Here is a 23,854-nt window from a genome sequence, read left to right on the forward strand (position 1 = left end):
TTCAGCTCGTGTAACTGTTGCCGATAACTTGGCTACAAGTTGCTCAGAAACTTAGTGACAGGTTGCAGCAGTAGATTATCGCCAAATTTCAGAGCAACTTGTAGCCAACTTGTAGTCAAAAGTTACACAAGCTGAAAATTGTCATCAAGTTGGTCGCAACTCACGTACACCAACTTTCTGATCAGAAACTCTGGCTATCAGGGTAAGTAAGACAAATTAGTCAAAAACAAGATCAAAAACCAAATGTTTTTTTATATCAACCAAATATGTTTTGCCTTATTATCAATTTTTGAAATTACGTCAAAATCAAGTTATTTTTTTGATCCGGGTAATGAAATAATAATTATTAGATATTAGGATATTACACTATACTCGTTGCCACGCACATAATAATCACACCGACGAATATCCACCACCAATAACCATAACTCTTAACATTCTCTCGAGAGTCGACTGTATTTCTTTGTTCCATATTTTTTATTATTTTAGTTTTGTTTAAATCTATAATCATACATTCAAGCAAATTGTAGTATAATACTTCGTAATCATGATAACTCTTCGATGAGCTCAAAATTATATCAGCTTTGCGGTTAAATTTTTCAAAAAACTGATGATCCCCCTCAGCCATTAGTTGAAGGATCGCAGCTTCACAGTCTTCATATTCATTCCACTTTTTTTTTAGCGTATCGATCCACATCTCAATCACTTCAACGCACAATGATGTTTCACCAAAACCAAAACTTAAGTCTAACCAATGATCATTAATAAATTTAAGTGAGCCAATGAGACGTTTCTTTTTTAGAAGCAATGCACTAAGTTTTGGCATTTTTTAATTTTTTTATTTTAAATACGTCAATAACTAATTATTTCAAAACGTATATTTATTAATTCTAATATATAATTAATTATTAAACCAACGACTTCGTGGTTTGCGTGACTGAGCTACACTAAATTTATTGAAGTGTTCGCAGTTAAGTTTGCAAACGAAATACTGTGAGTAATAGATTACATTGCAGAAAACATGACTTTTTCATTCGTAAAAAAGATAAGGCTACACACTGATATTACTTACAAAACGGTTTAAAAATTATAAATTAAAAGAATAAATTAACATACGTAATATTGTATATAGTTAATTAAATTATTAAATTGTACAGAAACGTAATACAAGTAATTATTAGGGATGTGCGAATAGTTCGAACACGAATTATTCGCATCGAATCGAATAATTCCAAAATTTTCTTTTGAAAGACTAAAAATTTTAATTTTTCGTAAAATCACTCGTTCTTTTTACTTTTAACTTCTAGAATTATAATAATAAATTTTAAAGGAAACTAAATGTTCTATAAAAAGGGTTCTTATAAATTTTTACGTAAATGCGGTAAGTTTTGACCGTAAAGAAAAATTTCTTAAGATATTGAATTTAAATAAAAATAATACAAGGGCGTAGGATTAGAAAAAAGTGTAATTTTCCTAATTTTAGACCTGCATTGGAATGGACCCTATACAGGTTTTTTTCCGTTTCCTTTCTCCCCTCTTGCTGGTGTATACAATTGTCAAACTCTCGTGAACCTTCGACGAGTGTGTCAGGTATTAAGTAACTGAAAAATAGTTTTCCAAGTGTAGTGGACACGTCACATTTTAAAATATATACATATATATATTTTTTAATTAATTTCAAAAGTAAGTACTTCATATATAAATAATTAAAAAATTTATTTAATATAATGAGTCACTTTTTGTGTAAAAATGTAATTATTTAGATGAAATTTTAAATGAATAATAATTTTTTGGTAACGACGCAGTTACGCTCTAAAGAATCTTATGATACGTTGATCTAATTTGGTCAATTTCTTGGTCTACATTTTTCGTGAGACCTTGAGTGGAGTTGAGTATTGAAAAAAAAATGTATTTAGTTTTTTGAAGCTCGATTCAAAAAAGAAAATAATTATTTTTCATTGAAAAAAAAATATCTAGTGTTTTAAATAAAAATTGTGTCTAAACTATTGGACTTACGAAGAAAATGATTGATACTTTTTTTGTAGGAAATTTATTTTACTATAAATTTGTTCATGAATTTTTTGATCGTAACTTTGATAGTTTAGGCAGAATTTGAATTTTAAGTTTTGAAATAGCAAAATTTTCTTCAATTACTCCAATAAATTTTTATAGTTTACTTCAAATTCAATTTCCGTCTAAACTTTCGGAGTTACGTAAAAAATGAAACATTCTTTTTTTGTAGAGAATTTAATTTCCTACAAATTTAAATCTGTGTATTTTTATCGTATCTTTGATAGGTCAGACAGAATTTGAATTTAAAGTTCAAGAAATTAAAAATTTCATTAATTACTCCCATAAATTTTTGAAATTTTCTTCAAATCAAAATTTCATCTGAACTATTGTAGTTACAAAAAAAATGAAAACAATCTTTTTTGTAGAAAATTAAATTTACTATAAATTTGTTCATATGGTTTTTTATCGTATCTTTGATAGTTTGGCCAGAATTCGAATTTAAAGTTTAAAAAAATCCAAATTTTTATTAATTACTCCAATTAATTTTTATGGTTTACTTATGATTAGAATTCTGCCTAAACTATTGGATTTACATAAAAATTGACTGATTCCTTTTTTGTAGAGAATTTAATTTCCTACAAAAATAATGTTTATAAATTTTTTCATATCTCTAATAGTTTAGCCAGGATTTAAATTTAAAGATTAAAAAATCTAATGGACAAACAAATAAATGATAATTATTGTCACTGTAATTATTAATAATTAATTAATTAATTTTAATAGATCGTACGAGTAATTTTGTCAGCAATGAATTGCAAAATATTGAATTCACAAGTTGAAAATAAAATGAATGAAAATAACTCAATTGAAAAAAATTTATCAGCAACTAATTATCGGAGTATTGACATCGAAGACGAAATACTATTGCGTCATGCTACTGAAAGATTAAGAAAAAATAGAATGTTACCTCAAAGAGATGCCCAACGTGTGGAAAAAGAAGAGATTCCATTACTATATGGCGAATTTGATTTACTTACCCCCGGAAGAGAATTACTTTTAAGTGAACAACGACGTGAGCTTTATAAACGTCTTGCTGAACTTTACGAAGCAATTAGGAAAGAAGACGAAGAAGACAAGAGGAAAAAAAGGGAACAACAAGCCTTGAAAAATTGAAGATTCATATTTTATTATTTTTTTTTTTTTTTCAATGACTTTATAAATTTATTACTTATTACTTATTACTGATGACAAATAATTGTTTGTTTACTTACTTATCATACATATATCATGCACTCGACGTTTGACAAATTCATTTGAAAAATTGCGTAATGTCAATACATTTTTTGATGATATTGTCATTTTTTTTTAGTAATGATTAAAAAAAAAAAAATAACTTTACTATGTTGAAGTGCAGCAAATTTCCGCTGGAATGAGTACCCACAACACTATAATCCGAAGACTTTGATTTTTCAAAAATTTCAAAAGTTAAATTTTTCAAAAATTAAATATATCGATGTGGGTATTCTTTCAACGCAGAATTTAACGCTGAGTAAAAATATCAATTTTAAAATTTTGAAAATTAGTTAACTCTCTCAAAAAAATAGAAAATCGTCTCCATCTTTATTTATTATAAACCAGAACTCTGTATTATAATTCATAATAAAATAAACTAAAAAAATTATGAGCTTAAGTTCATTATCTCTAAAAAAATTGTATGTTTTTTTATCAATAAAAAATTAATTGCACCGTTTATCTGCTGATAAAAAATTAATTTGCCTAAAACCAATTAATAAAATTATTTTTATCTCCATCGAATTAATTATCTTAAATTAATTAATAAAATTAATTAGTTATTGCAGCTGATTATTTTTGCGTTTTTTATTTTTGTGCAAAAAATATCAGCCAATTAATTAGTTAATTATAGATTAAGATTATTAATTATTATCGATAATTATGTCATGGTGTTATGAAATAAACATATGTATATCGATAATTGTTTTGTGGACTACATTGAAAGTGATAATACATAAATTATCAATTGTAAATTATTTGAAAAGTTCTACTTACTCTCCTTGCTCTAAATCATTACGTAGACATCAGTCGACTCGTTACAAGTCAACGTGGACAAATAAAATTTTTTTTTTAAAGAAATTTTCAAGTATGAATTTTTTTGTTAAATTATCAGGATTGAATATTTTTTAATTCTTTGGTGATTTTTTGAATAATAAATTTTGAAAATTCTTTTTATAAAATGGAAGAAAAAAATACTACTGTTGTGTGCATGGGTGATTTTTTTTTATTACGAGAAAAAATAGTGAAAAATAAAAATAAATCGGTATTTTGGTTTGCTTTTGGAATTTTTGATTCTTTGTTACGAGGAATCGGTCAAGTAATTATTAAAAAAATTTTTTTTAATAAAAAAAGAAATATTTAGTGAAAAATAAATTTATTTTAAGGTAATCTTTGCCAATAATCCACTGAGTGGGTTATTAATACTACTAGCACTACTATTTTCATCACCGTTGGTCATATGTACTGGATTATTAACAGGATTTTTAGGTCTTACTGTATCTATGGTAATTAAAAATTTATTTTTTTTTATTCAGTACATAGAAAAAAATTTTTGTCTGTTTCAATTGATTAGAAATTCGATGACCTTCAAAACAAGTACCCACAAGCCATACTTATGTTTTAAATTCTAAAATATATATATGTATACGGCTTAATATATAGATTTATAAATATCACTATATACATGCTTGTAAACGGTTAGAACCTATGGGTTATTGGTACTCATTTGAAAAGAGTTTGAATTTTTTATTTATTATCAAAAAAAAAATATTTTTTTCAATTTTGAATTTAATTAATTTTCAAAAAAAAAAAATTCATAATTTTTTTGTGCTACTTTGATAAAGAATAAAAAATCATCTGAAACGAGTACCAACAAGCCATATTTTTCTTAATTAGTCTAAAAAAATATATATATTTTTTTAACTTATTAATTATAATATATGTAAATCTTATAATTTATTGAAAATAAATATGTCATGTTGGTACTCGTTGGAAAGGTCATCAAGTTCTCTATAAATTTACGTGTTCAAAATTTTTTTTAAAAATAGTTAATACAAGAGCCATTACAAAACATCGAAAATGGTTTGACCGTTTACAATCCAGTCCTTGTTGGCTGTATAACGTATTCATTATTTCCAAATAATTATAATAATGGACATTGGGATTCATTTTCAATTCTTTTGACATTTATCGCAACTATTTTAAGGTACGAAAATAAATTATTTTATTTAAAAAAAAATTCATCATTTATTATATTTTTAGTGTTTACTTAACACGTTCATTAGCGACTGATAATGTTCCTTGTGTCACTCTGCCATTTAATCTCATCGAAACAATTTTATTCATTATTCTAATTATACAAGGCGATGACTCTAAAATTAATTTAATCGAAACAAATAATATAGTTAAGTATAAAAAGAATCAAATTTTTAAATAACAAATCTTTAGCTCTTTTTTTTTGTAATTATTCAAATAATTATAATAAATTTTTTAGATAAAATTAATTTACAGGTAAATACAACTGACAATTTTATAAATCAAAATGCTAAGAGCAACGAAAATTCAACAAACTTGGATTGGGGAATGGTAATTAATTTTTAATCACTTAAAATCCTTTTTTGATATCAAAACTGAATTAAAAAAATTGAAAAAAAAAAAATCTTTATCGCCATTCGAAAGTACGGTAAATTTCCGTTTGTTTGAATACTCACAACCCTATAATCTGTAAACATCGTTTTTTCTAAAAATATATGAGAAGAATTTCGAAAAAATTTGAATGTTTTAGTGTGGGTACTCTTTTCTTGGGGAAGTTTATGCTGAGTATGAAAATTTATATGCGAATATTTAAAAGTTGATATGGTGGGGAAAAAATAGAGAAAAAAGGATTTATGACTATTATTTTGAATATTAATTATTTATTCATATCTAAGGTATTGAGGGGAATGGTAGTATCGTCATCACAAGCATATGGTGTTGATAATGTCCCAGCAGGCTCGATTATTTATTTAGCTTTGGTAATTTACTCACCAGTTACTGCTATATTTTCATTTACCGGCGCAGTATTTGGTGCATTAATCGGTAATTACTTATGAATTAAATAATATAAAGATATTTATTTATTTAATAAAAAGTTTTTCTTAGCTCTAGGTCTAGGTGTACCTTACAGTGAAATTTATTCCGGATTGTGGGGTTACAATAGTTTTTTAACAGGAGCTGCATTCGGAGGATTATTTATAACTTTTAATCGGCAGACTATACCATTAACTATTGCATCGATTACTTTAACCGTAGCTGTGCAATATATTTTACGACATGTTTTTTCTCAAGTAAAAATATTTTTTTTTTTCAATAAAAAAAAAAAAAAAAAAAAAAAAAAAAATTAATCCTAGTATTTTTTACAGTTTAATCTTCCAATATTTACGATACCATTTGTAATAACATTTTTCATATTTTTGGGAGTTAGAAAATCTAATGGATTATTTATAAAACCGGAGACTGTAACTTTTCCCGAAGAACAGAGGCAGAGATATTTGAACAGTCAAGTTCGCGGTTCGAGTCCTGTCCAAAGTATTTCAGATTAAATTAAAAGTAAAAAAAATTTTTTTTTTAATTGTTGACAAAAAATAAAAAATTTTATTACGAAAAAAACTAAAGGCTACACGGAAAGAAAATTATAGCAGCGGTTCCCATAATTTTGTGAAATTTTTTCCTATACCATCATAGGAATTACGACCATAAATTATGGGAGCGGTTCCTATAATTATAGGAATGTTTCCCATAATTATAGGAATAGTTCCTATAATTATGGGAATGATACCCATAACACTATAGGAATGGTTCCTATAATTATAGGAATGGTTCCTATAATTTATAGGAATACTTTCTATAATATTATAGGAATCATTCCTATAATTTATGGGAATGGTTCCTATAATTTATAGGAACTATTCCCATAAATTATAGGAACCATTCCCATAATATTATGGGAATGGTTCCTATAATAATATGGGAACTATTCCCATAATATTATGGGAATGATTCCCATAATGCAATTGGAATGGTTCCCATACCATTATGGGAACGGTTCCCATAATATTATGGGAACCATTCCTATAATATTATGGGAATGGTTCCCATATTATCATGAAAAAATTAATTTAAAGAAAAGTGTGGTAATCACTTCTACAATACACAGAAATATTATTAAACATAAAAACAAAAATTCAAACATTGAAAAAAAAATCGTATTTGGCAAAAAACATTAAAATTTTTGACAAGAATTTTTTGTCAGCACAAAACATTCAAGAAAATTCAAATTTTGGGAAATTTCTACACTATTGTGCAAAAAAAAAATTTAATGATATTATAGGGATGGTTCCCATAACATTATGGGAATAGTTCCCATAATATTATAGGAATAGTTCCTATACCAATATGGGAACCATTCCCATAATAGTATGGGAATGATTCCCATACCATTATGGGAATGGTTCCCATAATGATATGGGAATGGTCCCCATAATATTATGGGAATGGTTCCCATAATGGTATGGGAACCATTCCCATATCATTATGGGAACCATTCCCATAATGGTATGGGAATCATTCCCATACTATTATGGGAATGGTTCCCATAATATATGGGAACCATCCCTATAGTAGTATAGGTACTGTTCCCATACCATTATGGGAACCATTCCCATAATGCATAGGAAAACTTCCCATAATTTTCTTTCCGTGTAATTTTTTATTTAGAAAATTTAGATTGCACCTCATATGTTATAGTAAAAATAGTTAATTTCAAATTGTCATTTTATTAAGGAAACAAACTTATGGTTTAACCCCAGTATCATTTTTAAGGAAGTTTTATATAAATCTGTATCTTAAAAGGCTTAAGTAAGTCTGCATGATCATAGTCTTGGACAAATCTATGTAAGATATCTTAAGCAAATCTGTTGCAATATTTGGCTAAGATACTTGCGTAAGATCCATTAGCTTAGACTTGCTAAAGAATTGCCTAAGACACTTGCAGATGGCGACCCTTACTTTGTAACTCCCCGGTAGTAGGTGTAGGTAAGCTTCTCACGGGTACAGTATCAGAAGCAATGTCTCGTTTTAACTACCACCTAACCTTCTTTTACCGCACATATGGGTCATAACCTTTTTGACAATATTATAGTAGGACAACTACCTTAACATTGTTACAGTCGACTCTGTCTAAAGGTTCTCTGCCTAAAGGTTCCCGCTGTCTATAGGTTCCAGGATACATTGCTTAAAGGTTCCCGGATATTCCCCCACCCGCTTTCTCGAGTGACGAATCACAATTCAGTTTTTGAGCGCTAACTTTAAATGCACGTTTTTTTGAGGTTATGTTTACTGCGCAATGTGTTCGTTTTAGCGTGCGCCTCGGCGCTCGAGGGGAATATATTGTAGGGGAAGTGCTGATGGTGGGGAGGGAACCTTTAGGCAATGGTCCTGTCCCGACGTGGAACCTTTAGACAGAGTCGACTGTATATTGTATTCCCAACAAGAGATTGGACTTCGAGTGTCGTCGGTTTTTACTCCCATTCTGGATGTTTTATGTGCTAAATGTTCTCCCATTTTTCTGTGCGCATGCGCAGTTCATAAATGTTCAGTAGTGGGGGCAATTTCCGAGGTCTATTCTCTTACTGGGACCACAATAATAGATATCTTGGTTAAGAATTGCTGTAGACTGTTTCTACAGATTTACGTAAATCTTTATAGAGAGAATCTTTAGTAAAATGATGAAATCTGCAGAAAACAGGTTTATGAAATCCATCTTTTTCAAATCTTCTGTAAGAACTTTGCTGAAGGACTTTCGTCAATTAACTTGCTTAAGGCAGAAATTTGTGATTATATAATAATAATTTAACTCATTTTATAAACTATTAATATATTTATTTATTGCTATGAACAAATTTCCAATCTATACAATACTATTAATCTATGTAACAATTTTTATCATGTGTTGCTGGTCAACACACTGATCACTAAATTTTTTTAATAAATACGACATGGATTTGCGTGAGATAATAGAAAAATAACCATCTTGTAGCAACTAATATTGTGTTAATTTGCGAAAGTGTCTTGCGGGAAACCCTTACGTGCCTACGTCTTTATATATCTGTAAATCTGTCACAAGATATTAATAATTTAAAGTCAAGGTTTTTGTATGACGCCCATGATATTGTACGGAATAGAATTGCAGATACACACATTGCTCGTTGATAAAATAACTCACGCATTTTTTAAGCAAAGGTTGTGGCAGAAAAGTTTTACAGAAGGATATTCTTGCATGACTTGCAACAGTTTTGCACAAGATGCTCTGTATAACTATTTCTGCCACTTTACCCCTTCCTTTCGTCTACGATATATAGACGTGGATCAGCAATAACGCGTCGACCAACATCGATATCATTTTGAGAAAATTGCGTTTAAAAATTTAAAACTATTTTTAACAAAATTGGTCTTTAAATTTTTCAAGCACGAATCACTTCCATGTGCTTTTATTAATCGATGGTCAACAAAAAAATATAATAGTTTGAGGATCTAAGATACCCTGATTAAACAACTGAATTCGATCGAATTAAACAGAATTAAATTTTTAATTCTATTTAATTCAGATGAATTCTGTCTAATTCGGCAGGAAAACCAGAATTTGTCCAAATTAAAACGAATTTAAATAATTCTATTCGGTTTAATTCTGATTAATTCGAAAATAATTCTCCAATTTCTGGTTTTGAATCCGAATTAAACTGAATTAAAACCAATTTGAAATTTTTAAATCGGTTTTATTCTGTTTAATTCAAATTTAAATTTTCAATTCAGTTGAATTCTGTTTTGCAGAAATCGACAGAATATAACAGAATTAAAATTTTTAAATCGGTCAAATTCAGTTGTTTAATCAGGGTAAGCAGATCCATAAAAAATGAACTAAAAATTTGTGTCACGAAATGTAAAATAACCAATTTAATTATCAAAAACGTTTCATAAGACGTTTACGATTGACACGTCGTTTATTTACGTTTGATGAGCAAATCTGTTGCAAGTCATGCGGTCGCAAGTTTAGTTTGCATAATTCTCTAGATACACGGAGAAAAAAATATTGTTCTCAGAAGTATACTGTATAGTTACAGTAACAATACGCTATAGTTATCTACTAGATTGTTACTGCAACGATCTACTGTATCGTTCTGACAACAATACGGTGGATAGCTCTGAGACCTATACGGTATCGTTCTGAGCCCTATCTGACGTCACGCGCGTTGCAAATTATATGAGATATTTAAAAACCTTTATCATTCATAAATAAATGATAAGCAAATAACTTTGATTAAATAAAATAATTTATAAAACTGATTTATTAGTTAGTTATAGTCTAAATAAATTTTAAATATAAATATAAATATATCTTTTAATTTTTTGAATTTATTTATTAGTAATTTAATTTTAAATTCAATATTAATTCAGATCTCATTTGTTTATTAATTATTTTTCTTCTATTTACGTATCACATTTAAATTATAAAACATCGACTATATATAATATTTAGATTTTTGGTTATGAATGTATATTTGATTACAAAAAGCATAAAAAAACACTTATCAATAAATATATCAACATAGTTATGGAGATTCTACTCTGTTAATTTATTAATTACCCGTGGATCCATATTTCAACATCACAATTATTTTTAACACTATTTTTTTTATTAAACGTCTGCTAGCAACAATTATACAATATTCAAAAGTTGGCGCGAAAATGGATGTTTAGTTAGGTTAGACGGTGCCGTGTGAGGTGACGACTACGGAAAGCCGTATAGGGCTCACAGCTATCTAATAGATAGTTACTGGAACGATACGGTATTGTTACCATAAGCATACGTATTGTTGTGGTAACGATCTACGAGTTACTATACTTTAGATCGTTCGAGGAGCAATATTTTTTTCTCCGTGTACGTAAATCAAAATTTTGTTGTAAGTTCTGCACAAGATTTGCAATTAAAAACTTTTCAATGCCTGCAGCAAAATTGACAGTAATATAAAGAAGTCGACAACTAAAACACTGATGGCTAGGCTTGCGCAAGATTTTAATAAGATTGTTATACACTGTAAAAAAAAACGGTGTAAGTTCACGCTATCCCAGTGTTACATTTATCCTCGAACACGGTGTTAAAATAACACTAGTAGCAGTTTAAATTTTTCTCGGTGTCCAGTGGTGTTAAAAAAAGTAGTTTTATTTTTGAAGTATCCCTGGCGGTTTTGAATCACCCTGGAAACACGGTGGGTTTTTCATTTTATCACCGTGATTTCACGGTGATTACACGGTGTACCCACCCTGATTCTACGGTGGTTACACCTTGTAACCACCGTGCATACACGGTGGTAAAATGGCACAAACCCACCGTGTAACCACCCTGGATCCACCGTGATTCCACTCCCAGGGTGTCTCTAGGCTGTTTCCAGGGTGATTCGAAACCGCCAGGGATCGTTTTAACACTGGTACACGGAAAGAAAATTATGGCAGCGGTTCCCATAATTTTGTGAAATTTTTTCCTATACCATAATAGGAATTACGACCATAAATTATGGGAGCGGTTCCTATAATTATAGGAATGATTCCCATAATTATAGGAATATTTCCTATAATTATGGGAATGATACCCATAACACTATAGGAATGGTTCCTATAATTATAGGAATGGTTCCTATAATTTATAGGAATACTTTCTATAATATTATGGGAATCATTCCTATAATTTATTGGAATGGTTCCTATAATTTATAGGAACCATTCCCATAAATTATAGGAACCATTCCCATAATATTATGGGAATGGTTCCCATATTATCATGAAAAAATTAATTTAAAGGAATGTGGTAATCACTTCTACAATACACAGAAATATTATCAAACATAAAAACAAAAATTCAAACATTGAAAAAAAAAATCGTATTTGGCAAAAAAACATTAAAATTTTTAATAAGAATTTTTTGTCAGCACAAAACATTCAAGAAAATTTAAATTTTCGGAAATTTCTACACTATTGTGCAAAAAAAAAATTTTATGATATTATGGGGATGGTTCCCATAACATTATGGGAATAGTTCCCATAATATTATAGGAATAGTTCCTATACCAATATGGGAACCATTCCCATAATAGTATGGGAATGATTCCCATACCATTATGGGAATGGTTCCCATAATTATATGGGAATGGTTTCTATAATATTATGGGAACCATCCCCATAATGGTATGGGAATCATTCCCATACTATTATGGGAATGGTTCCCATATTGGTATGGGAACTATTCTCATACTATTATGGGGATGGTTCCCATAATATATGGGAACCATTCCTATAGTAGTATAGGTACTATTCCCATACCATTATGGGAACCATTCCCGTAATGCATAGGAAAACTTCCCATAATTTTCTTTCCGTGTACACGGAGAAAAATGTTGGCTCGAAACCTACCAATTTTTATTACGCTGTATCATAATACTTACTACGTGCGAGACACTTATCGATAAGATTTAATAACAATTACTTCCATACATTGTAATAATTGTGATGTGGCATAATAATTGTTCATAAGAGAATACTAAATTTTTGGATGCTTCACTTTCTGTTTCAAGTTTGGTCAACAGCATAATAAAAATTGGTAGGTTTTGAGCCAACATTTTTCTCCGTGTAGGGTAACATCACTACACCGTGATGTGAGTTCATTTTAACACCGTTTTTTTTTACAGTGTATGACAATATTAATAGAAAATCTTAAATCACACTGAATTCAGACTACAATATGCAATAGTATTTATTTCATTGTAACTAATCGTAATACTGATAAATACGAAAAAGCTGTTTTTAAGATACCCATAAATGATTCGTTTGTTAAATTAAAAAATTTTCCCGCGGTAAGGTACGGTGTGATAAAAAGACGCATCATCATGAAAATAATATTTTTATGTACAATTGGAATTTTATACCAATAACTGCAATATATTGCGTTCAGCATAACATCTCCTTTGCTTGACAAATTATCTGCTGGGTAAGCGTATATGTAGCTTCCGAGTATCACAAAATTTATCGTATTTACTGATCTCATAGCAATTATAATATCGTTTTCATTTATACTCATAAGCAAACCAACACCTGTAATTAAATATTCATTATTTATTTATAAAAGTATTACCTTTGATTGAGCTTGTGGGTATAAATCGCGTTAAGAATGTAATATAAGGCATATTAATAGTATTTTATACAGCATGTGGAGTCGGTATTATACTCGATGTTGCTAAATGTATATACACGGAAAAAAATAAATAGGAATGGTTTCTGTGCTATAAAATAATGATCGTAAAGTATGTAGAAACTGATCTTAGCATATTATTAGTTCTCAGTATAATAGAAGTGAGTACGATTCAACATAGCAACAGTTCCCTGATTAAAAACTCCGATTGAAACCAACGAATTCTGATTGAAAGTCTATCGGATTTCAATCAGAACCAATCGGATTCAATCGGAGTCAATGGAAATTCAGCGGTTTCAATCGGAGTTTTTAATCAGGGTTACTATGTTACACATTATATCGAAAACACGACTGGTTGTCATTTTCATAGTCACCGCCCTGATTAAAAATATTGATTGAAAAGTATTGAAAAAGATGAGAATTGAATCCTTTTGAATACTTTCTATACCCAAAGGTTTTCATTTGGACATAAAATTAATACTTTTCAATTCCAAAATAATATAAGAATTTCTAAACTTCTGAGGAATTGGAAAAGATTCAAATGAATTGAAATTTTTGAATCTTTTTGAATCCTCCTCAATACCAAAATAGTCCGATATTTCGGATCGAGTGTAAGATTGGAAAGAATTCAAATGAATTGATATTTTTTAATCTTTCTGAATCCTTCTCAATACCAAAATAATTTAACATTCAACATTCAATATGTAACAATACATAAATAAGAAGTGGGGCTTGGAATGGATCTCCCATGGTACCAGACTTCAGCTCTGGTCAACTGCTTGCATAGATTAGTGATAGGACGCAATATAAGTTCTCCCCATACCCTATGTAAAGGGCTACTCCACTTGCATCTTTCGGGTTCTCAACAAGCAATTATCCGCTTGTTCGTCCCCTGCTAGATTTTCTACTATGCCCGAGCTAGTCACACCCTAATTATTCAAGCCAAATCACAGTAATGAGCGCATCGGGGGGAACAAATGTGTAACACAGTAATTGTTGCTATGTTGAATCGTACTCATAAATATTCAAAATTTAATTTGAAAAAAAAATACATGTGTTTTCCCATTTAAAACTTCCGCTGTATTGGGGCCCGGGTTTGTGTTAAAATTAAGATCTACGAATTTTGACCAAAACCTCTGTAAGCTCTAACCATTAATTATTATAATTGAAAATTCAACTAAATATTACCAGCGAAGCTTAATGATGTAAGACATGCTCCCATTTGCATTAATATAATTTTATTATAAACAATTTCCAAACAATTTGATAAAAATATCAAATGTTGATGCCTCTGGATGATAATTATCAATTCATGTTCATTAATTTCAAAATCATAATCATTGTCACAGAATTTTTCCATTCGTTTTATCAAAATATCAAACTGTCCGCAAATATGACTAGTGACTAAAACAAACATGGCATCGCTGCAAATAAGTCCAGCCATAATAATAAATGACTGTACCATTTGATTTATCAGAACGACATAATATAAATTTTTACTGACATCATCATAAATGCAGCTTCCAGGTAATAAAAATTTATGCTGGTAATTGTATATTGTTTTATTTGAGTAATCATTTAAAATCGGTATTGCGCTGCTGTCGGTAAAAATAACTCTTTGAATGTCATATAAAATTACTGAAGCAAATCCAGAACTGAATATTAGCAATGATATATTATTATACATTTCTGAATTATTGACCATTAATTCGATGTCGTCGGTATCTTTTATCGACTCCCAATCGTGATATGAAGAAATTAACAGCTGTTTTAAATACTCACGGCGTGTAGACGTATAGTACATTTTAATAAATATTAAAATACTGAATATCAGGACTAAGTAAGAGTCAAAAGTATCATCAATATCGCCGCAGTTTAATGTTAACTGATAAAACATTGATACTGTTACTATTATCTGTATAATAAATACAAGTACTTAAAACATGAACTGTGATTACGGATTTTATTTCAATCTGAATTCACTCCGTCACTCGGAGTTCCAGAGTTTTTAAAAAAATCACTCCACACCCTTACGCAAAAAAACTAATCAACACTTATGAACACTATTGAAAATTCATGAGTGTTGACAATTTTTAACTTCCCGCTAAGAAAATTGTAAATTTTCAAAAATTCGGGAAGTTATTGGTTTCGGTCCGATTTACGAAAATCGAATTCCCATCAGATGTCGACGTTTCGAGGTCCTAGGAAGCTATCCTGACTAATTTCACGATGATGTCCGAGTGTATGTATGTGTGTACGTACGTACGTATGTATGTATGTAAACATTCATAACTCTTGAACAGATGAACCGATTTTGATCGTTGAGGTGTCATTCGACGCGGCTTGTTAATGTCTTGGAGCCGTAAAAATTTGAACTTAATCGGTAGGGTGCGTTCAGAGATATTTCAAAAATAAAATTTTTTCGAAAATGTTTTATTTGGATAACTTTTAATTTGCTCGATGGATTGATTCCAAAATCTAATCAGCTCTAAAACTCTATAAGCCGCGTCGAATGCCACTTCAACCATCAAAATCGGTTCATTCGTTCAAGAGAAACCGTTGACGAAAGAATTCAAAAAAAATTTTTTCCTTGGTTTTTTTGAAATTTCTCAAAAACGGCTAAATAAATCAATTTCAAAATTTGATCAGCTTCAGAACTTGATAAAACGCGTCGATTGCCACCTCAACCATCAAAATCGGTTAATTCGTTCGCGAGATATCGTGGGAGAAGGAAATGCTAAAAAATGGTTTTTTACAAAACAATGGCATACAAAAGTATTTGCGAGCTCGAAGAGCTCAACGAGCTCGAAAACAGCGAGAAGTTTTGGGGCTGGCCCGCAGGGTCAACTGACAGACCGATTTTTTTATTAGTGATCATTAGTACTCTGATTAGTGAATTTTACAACACTATTAGATGTGATTAGTGCTGGATAGTGTGGTATTAGTGTTCATTAGTCGGACTACTAATGGATCTTGCAACACTATTAAAAGTGGTTGGTTTTAAATAATGTTTTATAAGTGTTCATTTATTAGTGCTCTGGCTAATGAATCTTGCAATATTGTTGGAAGTGATTAGTGTTGAATAGCATTTTATTAGTGATCATTAGTAATCTGATTAGTGAATCTTACAATATTCCTGGAAGTGATAAGTGCTGACCAGGTTTCAATAGTGTTCATTAGTAATCCGAATAGTTGGCCCGAGTCAAAGAATAAATTCTATTTTAGTCCTCAAAAGCCTCAATTCCTTTGATGTTTTATTTACCGCCCAGAAAGTAACTCTACTTTAGTACTCAAAATCTTCAATGAGAACTATGAGGTCTAAATGCGAATAATTTATCGATTTTAAATTATAACTAAGACCTCAAAATCCTCAACGAATGAAAAGCTATAGTTCGAACTTTGAAAAATTTTAGATAGAAAAGGGAGGGGAGAGAATACGTCGAATGAAACTTTTGAGGTTCAAATGTTGATAAAATTATTCCGGTATGTTTTGAATATTTTGAGGCTCTAATCCAAATTATGTTATTCCACTTTAGTCCTCAAAGTAGTAAAATTGGTCGTAACTACTACTTTGAGGACTAAACTAGGATAACTTTCTATACTGTTGTCCGTCTCCAAATTCTAAATTGATCCTCAAAAACCTCATTGAGAACTTTGAGACTTAAATCCCAATTTGTTTTTTGACTCAGGGGTACTACTCTACTGTAAAATTCGAATTAATGACAACGCACTAATGGCAATAACCCATTAGTGTGCGAAAAAACTAAAACATTAGTGTTTCTCATTAGTGCTGATTAGTTTCTTGCGTAAGGGCACATTCATACAAACTTGTAAAAATCAAAAAAATTTTCGATGTTTGCAAAAATATGAGAGACAAGTTTACGTCATTTATTAAATACTCATAATAATTATTTAATAGTATTACCAATTGACTAAGAGAATAACCAACACGAAATTTACGATAAAAATTGTCTTTCTGTAGTGGCCAGAGGCCTAAAATTGACATGAAAAATATTTGCCATTTAATTCTCTTATTAACGTTTTTGCTTGATTCCATTGTTGACAAAAGAAATTTGCATTCGAAAAAATATTTTACTTCAGGATATAGAGAGTCGTATGTTAGAATTATACTTTCAGATATCAACAGCTATACCGTTCTTTTTATCTAACTCATATTCAACTGACAATTTCAATGTATCACTGAAATATTCCTTTTTTTTTTTTTATATACATTAATAGTTTTACTTGCACATTGTCCAAACTTATTATTTATTTAAGATGTCATGTCACCTTTACATTAATAATTCATATATATGATCAATACTGGGTAAATTCTATATGAGCATTGAAAATATTAGAAAAAAAAATATCACCCCTTTACTAAATTTATACAACGCGAGTAGATTTATTTCCGTCTGCTAGATGCAGGTTGAAGAAAAAAAAATACTGCAGGTCCACCTATAATTTGCATACTAAATGTTGATGTATATAATATATATATACGAGGATATGTTGGATATCTAAAGAACATATCTAAGGAAAAATTGTTACCTGACAAATCGATAGTCTTCATATAAATTTAGATTCAGTTTGTAAGAAGAAGTAGACATAGTTTTTTTTTTTGCAAGTACTTCATTTTATTCTCCCTTACGAATATACTAGAATTTATTTTAGTGTAAGACAAGCTTGTGTTTTATACCATTGTATTTTATATATTTTCTTTCACGTAAAAGTAAGAAAAAAATTTCATATTGACATATATATATGAACATTTTTTTTTAAAATAACTATTCAATATTGAGATATAAATTCTGATATTAGAAGACAATTTAAAGTTAAATAAGTACCCACATCGATATATATATATATTTAGATTCTGTTAAATTAAATATATGGATGTGAGTACTCGTTTCAAAGGAAATTTTATGTTGGTTAACGACGTAAACTTTATGATAGTCAGAAATTAATGACAGAAATAAAAAATAAAAATTTTTAAACTATTAATTATTTTATTAATCGAAAATTATGAAAATTTTTTTGAACAAGTTTATTCACAATTTTTAATAATTATTTTCTTTTTCTTTTTTATATTGCATCGGTTTCTTGCCACGTTTTGAAATTTTGCTTCTAAATAGACACTTATGTCACAATATATGATAAATATGAAACTGAGAATCCCTAGGCCATTAAATTAATTACCAAAGCTATTGAAAAATTTCTTAATTTTTTGAGTACGACTTTGATAGTTAATTGTTCCGTGAACCAAAAAAATATCACTAAAAAGTAATATAGCTTATCTTTTGAAGACCTTTTTACTTTTTACACTAATGTGTTTTGTAGATAATCTATAATAAAAGTTAATGTAGAATAATGTTTTTTATACATTGAGTAAATAAACTTTATTCACGATGGAGTTTAAGCTCGCGTCTATTTTCTTACTTGCGATAGCAACTGGTAAGTAGTTCAATTTTTTATTTCATTTTCTAAAGTTTAAAAATAAAGCCACTACATCGCAATTGAAGATTACACGGAGAGAAAAAATAGTTCTGATTCCTATGCTAGAATGGTAACCATTGCTATGTTACATTGTAACGAAGATTTTTGTGAAAATTCTTCGTGAATTTGAAGTAAAAAATCTTTAGAATTGTGGCAAAAATATGAGTGATAGCTCATTCTATGCGGAATCAAATTTTGAGCAAGATGTGTTTTTTGTTTTTTTTTTATTTATTAAAATTTCATTTTTTTATTAACAAAAAATATAAACAAAATAAAGAATCTTAGATTTTTGTTAATAACTCAATAACTCTAAGCGATATCAAAAATCTAAAAAAAAATCTTTAAATCTTATTCTAACCTCAACGCGCCAATGTGACAGCAGCCGCGCGGAATCCGATTTTCAACATTAAATAAAAATTATTGTTTATGGAGCTAGAGTTCGGGAAATCGACGTTTAAGTGATGATTCATCTTTAATACGTATATTATTAAATATAATTAAACTATTCCAGTTTGTTTAATCCGTAGGCCTTATTACCTTATCGTAGTAAAATAAGGCCTATTCGTATGGTTTTTGTGAAAGTTTAATTTTTTGTTAGTTTGTGGTATAAATTACCATTACTTTATTTTATTTTATGGCTAATGTATTAAAATAAAGATTAATGATACATTTCGATAATTAAATGCAATATTTTTGATTCTATCCAAAATCACCCTTAGCTAGGTCTTATTACCCGCCGGTACCTTATTTATTAAATGTTTGTTTTTCGAGCCTAAGGCAGCTGCGGCCAACACTCGCATGTTAAGCGAATCAATTTCCCTAAATATGAATAAATTTTTGTTAAACAAAATTTCTTACACTTCCCAACAATTGACAGCTTCAATTATTTGAGTTGTAATATAATTCAAACAATAAGTTAAATTTATTTATTATTTTCAAATGAAATTTACAGGTGTACTGGCGACAGATATCAAAATAAATGACGCGCCTTATCTAGTTAGTATTCAAATCCACGACATCCATTACTGCAACGGTGCCATAATCAGTAAAGAATGGGTTATTACATCTGGACAGTGTGTAAAAAATATTGTTTTGAATTTTCCATACTCAACAATACATGCCGGGGCTACAAGTACTCAGCGCAATGGTTCTGTTCACAGAATTGCTACTTATAAATTGCATGAGGCATTTGAACTTGGAAGCGCAAATATACCATTGAATGATATTGGACTTATTCAAGTACTCGATCATTTTGATATTGACAGTACACGTCAGCCAATTAAATTAATTAACACTTACGAGCCAAAAGTACATAAATTATATAATGTTACTGGTTGGGATATATATTATAATGATAATGATAATACTGATACTGATGTACCTGCTGTTTTGAAGAAACAAAAGTGGCTACAAATTGACACTCCCAAATGCAATAAATATTTTTTTTTTTATAATAGGGCTGGATTTAATAACAGTTTTGTCTGCGCTGTCAACGAAGGGGATGTGAAAAACCCGTGCACTCTCGGAGATCTTGGGGACCTGTTGGTCATTGATGGATATCTTGTGGGCCTTAAATCATGGAAAATGGATTGTGATCTATATCCACACTCACCGACTCTATTTACTAATGTCCGTTGGTATGGTGAGTGGATTTCATCAGCGCTGGGCCCCGATATAAATATATTAGAGACTACTTGCGAGGATCCTGATAATAATATCGAAGAGGTCATTAACTTCCACAGGCCCTTTTGGAATAATACTTTCAGTTTTTTTGAACCTCGGAACACGGAAAAAAATATCAGTAAATATTACTGAGATTCTCATCAACAGCGCGCCAAGACCGAATCTCAGCAAATATTATGGAGTAAAACGTAAGAAATTAATAACAGATGCATTTTTTTGACAAGGGTCTTGTCGTTTTTTAAGGTTTAAGTAGTAATTTGAAATAGTCAAGCAGTATATTTCAACGATTAACTGTTAATTATAGCAGTTTAAACATTAAAATCATAATTTTACTGATTGAAACGACATTAGTTATTGAACGTAACATAAATAATTATAAGTTGAACTACAATTATTGTCAATCATTTTTTTCCGTGAACTAAAAGAATGGCTGAATCAAAATACATACATTTCGCTGAGAGAAAATAATTTTTGTCCGACATCTTTGGAACGAATCAACTGATTTTTACGTACTTAGATTTGATCGAACTTGGAAACAAATCGGTCGAGTGATTCACGAGTTATGCAACAAGAACGTGGAATAAAAAAATTTCTATTTTTTGTTTGTCGTATAATTTGCAAAGTACTCGACCGATCAACTTCAAAATCCAATCAGCTCTAAGTTTACTTCCGAATTACGGTTAATTACCGGATTTTACCGCAAAATACCGTAATTTACTGCAAGATCACCGTAAATTACGGCAACTTACCGTTAATTACGGTAGATTATCGTAATTTACCGCAAAATACTGCAATCTGTCGTAAATTGCCGCAATTTACGGTAAACTGTCGTATTTCACGTAATTCTTCTGATTACCGTAAATTACGGTAAATTGCAGCATAAAAACCGCAGTATTTCTGCAAATTTTACGATGCATTTCCGCAATTTTACCGTAAAATGACTACTCGATTTTTAAAAATTAGACCGAAACCAATAACTTCCCTTTGTTTGATAATTTCCAATTTTCATAGCGAGAAGTTGGAAAATTTTTTTTAGACTCCTGAAATACTGGAAAAATTTTTATTGCAACTAATTAGACCAAATTTTTCATTAAAAATAATTGTTTTGTTTTTTGACTTCTGGGACCTAAACATCTTAGTACTTTAAGATATAAATGAAGTAATAAATTTCAATAGATGTGTAAAGTCTCAAAAAAGTCGTATATGTTTCCGCAATTTGTAGGCGTAGATATAAATATTAATAACTTCCTGAGAAATAAAGATATCAGCTGAAGTATTTTGATATCACTGTCATGTTGAATCGTATTGAGGTGATATTAAATTTGATGGGGTGAATGTCGAATTTATATTTTAATGCTAATTCAAATTAAATAAAATATTCATTTTTTGTAAAGTATACATAAGTAAAAAATAAGTTTTTATAATCAAGAAAGTGTATTTAATTTTATACTATAATTTTTATGTTAAATACAATGTGTCGAATAAATTTTTACAACTAAGTAATTTTTGTACATTTTATTGTTTGTTGAAATTAAAATAGCTTAATCGACTACACTGTAAAAAATCACCGGGGTAAGTCCAAACGGTGTAGGTGTTAAAATTATCGGTGTTAAATTTACCCCCGAAAGCGGTGTGAAAATAACGCCGCCACCGGTGTAAATATTCTAGACCGGTGTTAAAATAACGCCGCTGCCGGTGTAGATATTCTTTACTGGTGTTAAAATATTTTAATTTGTAAATATTTTTACTTACTCGATCCCTGTACTTGTTAATAAATGATATTCTTTATTAATTTTCATAAAGAACTGACATTTTTTGTGTTTTATATTCTTTAAAGTTAATACTCCATGCGGACGCAGTTTATCCTGCTTTTACACCGGTATTACTCCGCTTTCACACCGGTTACCCTGCTTTTACATCGGTATTACTCCGCTTTTACACCAGTTACCCTGCTTTTACACCGGTATTACTCCGCTTTTACACCGGTTACCCCGCTTTTACACCGATTGTACTCCGCTTTTACGCCGGTTACCCCGATTTAACACCGGTATTTTTAACACCGGTGTATTACTCCTCCTACACCGGTGTAATTTTATTTTAACACCAGGCGGAGTTAAAATGAGTCCATTTTTAACACCGCTCTTTTTACAGTGTATCATTACAATTCTGACAAGTTTCAATTCAAATGACCCTTCAGACGCAATGCCATTCGGTAAATCGTCAGATAATTGTAATGGTATTTCAGTTATTAAATATTTGACAGGGGTTGCAAATGTCAAGAGTTATCAGGAAATCAATTAGTCAATCATTAAATTAACTCAAAATAGTTTTTTCATTAAAAATTACTAGTCTAATTGACCATATTCGACCAAAACATCGCCTATTTTTTAAATCAATTAATATGGTAATGCCTGAATAATAACAGGTATTCAAATTGTCAAGATCCGTTAGAGCTACCGAAGAAACATATTACATATAGGAAGGGGGGGGGGTAAGGTAGGCAAAACAGGGTACCCCAAAAATTTTATTTTTAAATGTTTTTTAAACATTTCAAAATCACTTTTGTAAATATAATTGAGCACTATTTGGAATTTTTTTTGTGAAACTTTTTCAAAAATCAATTGTCAATTGAAAAATATTAATGACTTTTGTTTTATGATAAAAACTATTAAAAATTTGTTTTCCTTCGTTTGTATCCAATAATCATGTGAAATATAATTTTTCTTCATGTAAATTACTTACAAAAAAATTTAACTTAATCAAATTCATTTAAAATCCAGAATTTTATTTTTACCTTTTTTAAGGGGGTACCCCATTTTGCCTGCAAAAGTGAAAATTTTTTAGTTTTAACGGCAACTGAAATTTTTTTAATTTACTTTGAATCTGTCGAAAGGGAAAGATTATTTTTTTCAGCAGGAGATATAATAACCCAGAAGAGGACTTTTTTAACACCAGAATCAGTATCTTATTTGATTTTTCCACATAAAAATTTATCATAAAATGGAAAACAAATGTTAATAAATACGATGAATACAACTTCTTCTTTAATTTAATAATAAGTTTATTATACGGTTTGAATTCAAATTATTCGAATAGTTCGTACTATTCGAATACTTCGAACTATTCGAATAGTTCAAACTATTTGATTCGAAATTTGAATCGAATAATTCGAATATTCGCACACCCATAATATATATCGATGTGAGTACTCGTTTCATGCGAAATTTTACGTTGGTTAACGACATGAATAAAAAATAAAAATTAAAAAATTTTTAATTATTTTGAATAATAAGCTATTACTTTCGACTCAATCAC

At 29.6% G+C, this 23,854-nt stretch overlaps 3 protein-coding genes across 4 annotated transcripts; 2 read left to right on the forward strand and 1 right to left on the reverse strand.

The window, feature by feature from the left end:
* The first annotated feature begins 4,004 nt into the window (after window positions 1–4,004).
* On the forward strand, window positions 4,005–19,902 carry LOC130675541 (urea transporter 2-like). 2 transcript variants are annotated; one of them, XM_057481299.1, is made up of 9 exons: window positions 4,005–4,402; window positions 4,470–4,589; window positions 5,133–5,290; window positions 5,347–5,488; window positions 5,596–5,670; window positions 6,015–6,162; window positions 6,226–6,410; window positions 6,486–6,672; window positions 19,809–19,902. In XM_057481299.1, exons 1-8 carry the CDS (start codon window positions 4,265–4,267, stop codon window positions 6,663–6,665), a joined length of 1,146 nt encoding a protein of 381 aa, XP_057337282.1. In that variant the 5' UTR covers window positions 4,005–4,264; the 3' UTR covers window positions 6,666–6,672; window positions 19,809–19,902. The 2 variants fall into 2 exon arrangements, with proteins under 2 accessions (XP_057337282.1, XP_057337291.1); XM_057481308.1 differs by lacking the exons at window positions 6,486–6,672; window positions 19,809–19,902 and having other exon boundaries at window positions 6,216–6,333.
* On the reverse strand, window positions 12,694–17,502 carry LOC130675534 (uncharacterized). The gene is made up of 3 exons (XM_057481286.1): window positions 17,286–17,502; window positions 14,549–15,275; window positions 12,694–13,263 (listed from the first exon to the last, which is right to left on the reverse strand). The coding sequence occupies exons 1-3, from the start codon at window positions 17,415–17,417 to the stop codon at window positions 12,926–12,928; spliced, it is 1,197 nt and encodes a 398-aa protein (XP_057337269.1). The 5' UTR covers window positions 17,418–17,502; the 3' UTR covers window positions 12,694–12,925.
* LOC130662891 (hypodermin-A-like) lies at window positions 18,769–21,865 on the forward strand. The gene is made up of 2 exons (XM_057461848.1): window positions 18,769–18,814; window positions 19,809–21,865. Exons 1-2 carry the CDS (start codon window positions 18,769–18,771, stop codon window positions 20,669–20,671), a joined length of 909 nt encoding a protein of 302 aa, XP_057317831.1. The 3' UTR covers window positions 20,672–21,865.
* Window positions 21,866–23,854: the final 1,989 nt, after the last annotated feature.

The sequence above is a fragment of the Microplitis mediator genome, chromosome 1, assembly GCF_029852145.1.
Source record: "Microplitis mediator isolate UGA2020A chromosome 1, iyMicMedi2.1, whole genome shotgun sequence".
NCBI lineage: Eukaryota > Metazoa > Arthropoda > Insecta > Hymenoptera > Braconidae > Microplitis > Microplitis mediator.

Coding starts and splice junctions, on each gene's coding strand:
- LOC130662891 (XM_057461848.1), top strand. CDS start 18,769: ATGGAGTTTAAGCTCGCGTCTATTTTCTTACTTGCGATAGCAACTG. Junction 18,815..19,808: donor CTTACTTGCGATAGCAACTG/GTAAGTAGTTCA, acceptor TGAAATTTACAG/GTGTACTGGCGACAGATATC.
- LOC130675541 (XM_057481299.1), top strand. CDS start 4,265: ATGGAAGAAAAAAATACTACTGTTGTGTGCATGGGTGATTTTTTTTTA. Junction 4,403..4,469: donor TGTTACGAGGAATCGGTCAA/GTAATTATTAAA, acceptor ATTTATTTTAAG/GTAATCTTTGCCAATAATCC. Junction 5,671..6,014: donor CAAACTTGGATTGGGGAATG/GTAATTAATTTT, acceptor TTCATATCTAAG/GTATTGAGGGGAATGGTAGT.
- LOC130675534 (XM_057481286.1), bottom strand. CDS start 17,417: ATGGAATCAAGCAAAAACGTTAATAAGAGAATTAAATGGCAAATATTT. Junction 15,276..17,285: donor GTTATTCTCTTAGTCAATTG/GTAATACTATTA, acceptor TTTATTATACAG/ATAATAGTAACAGTATCAAT. Junction 13,264..14,548: donor TACATCATTAAGCTTCGCTG/GTAATATTTAGT, acceptor ATTTAATTACAG/GTGTTGGTTTGCTTATGAGT.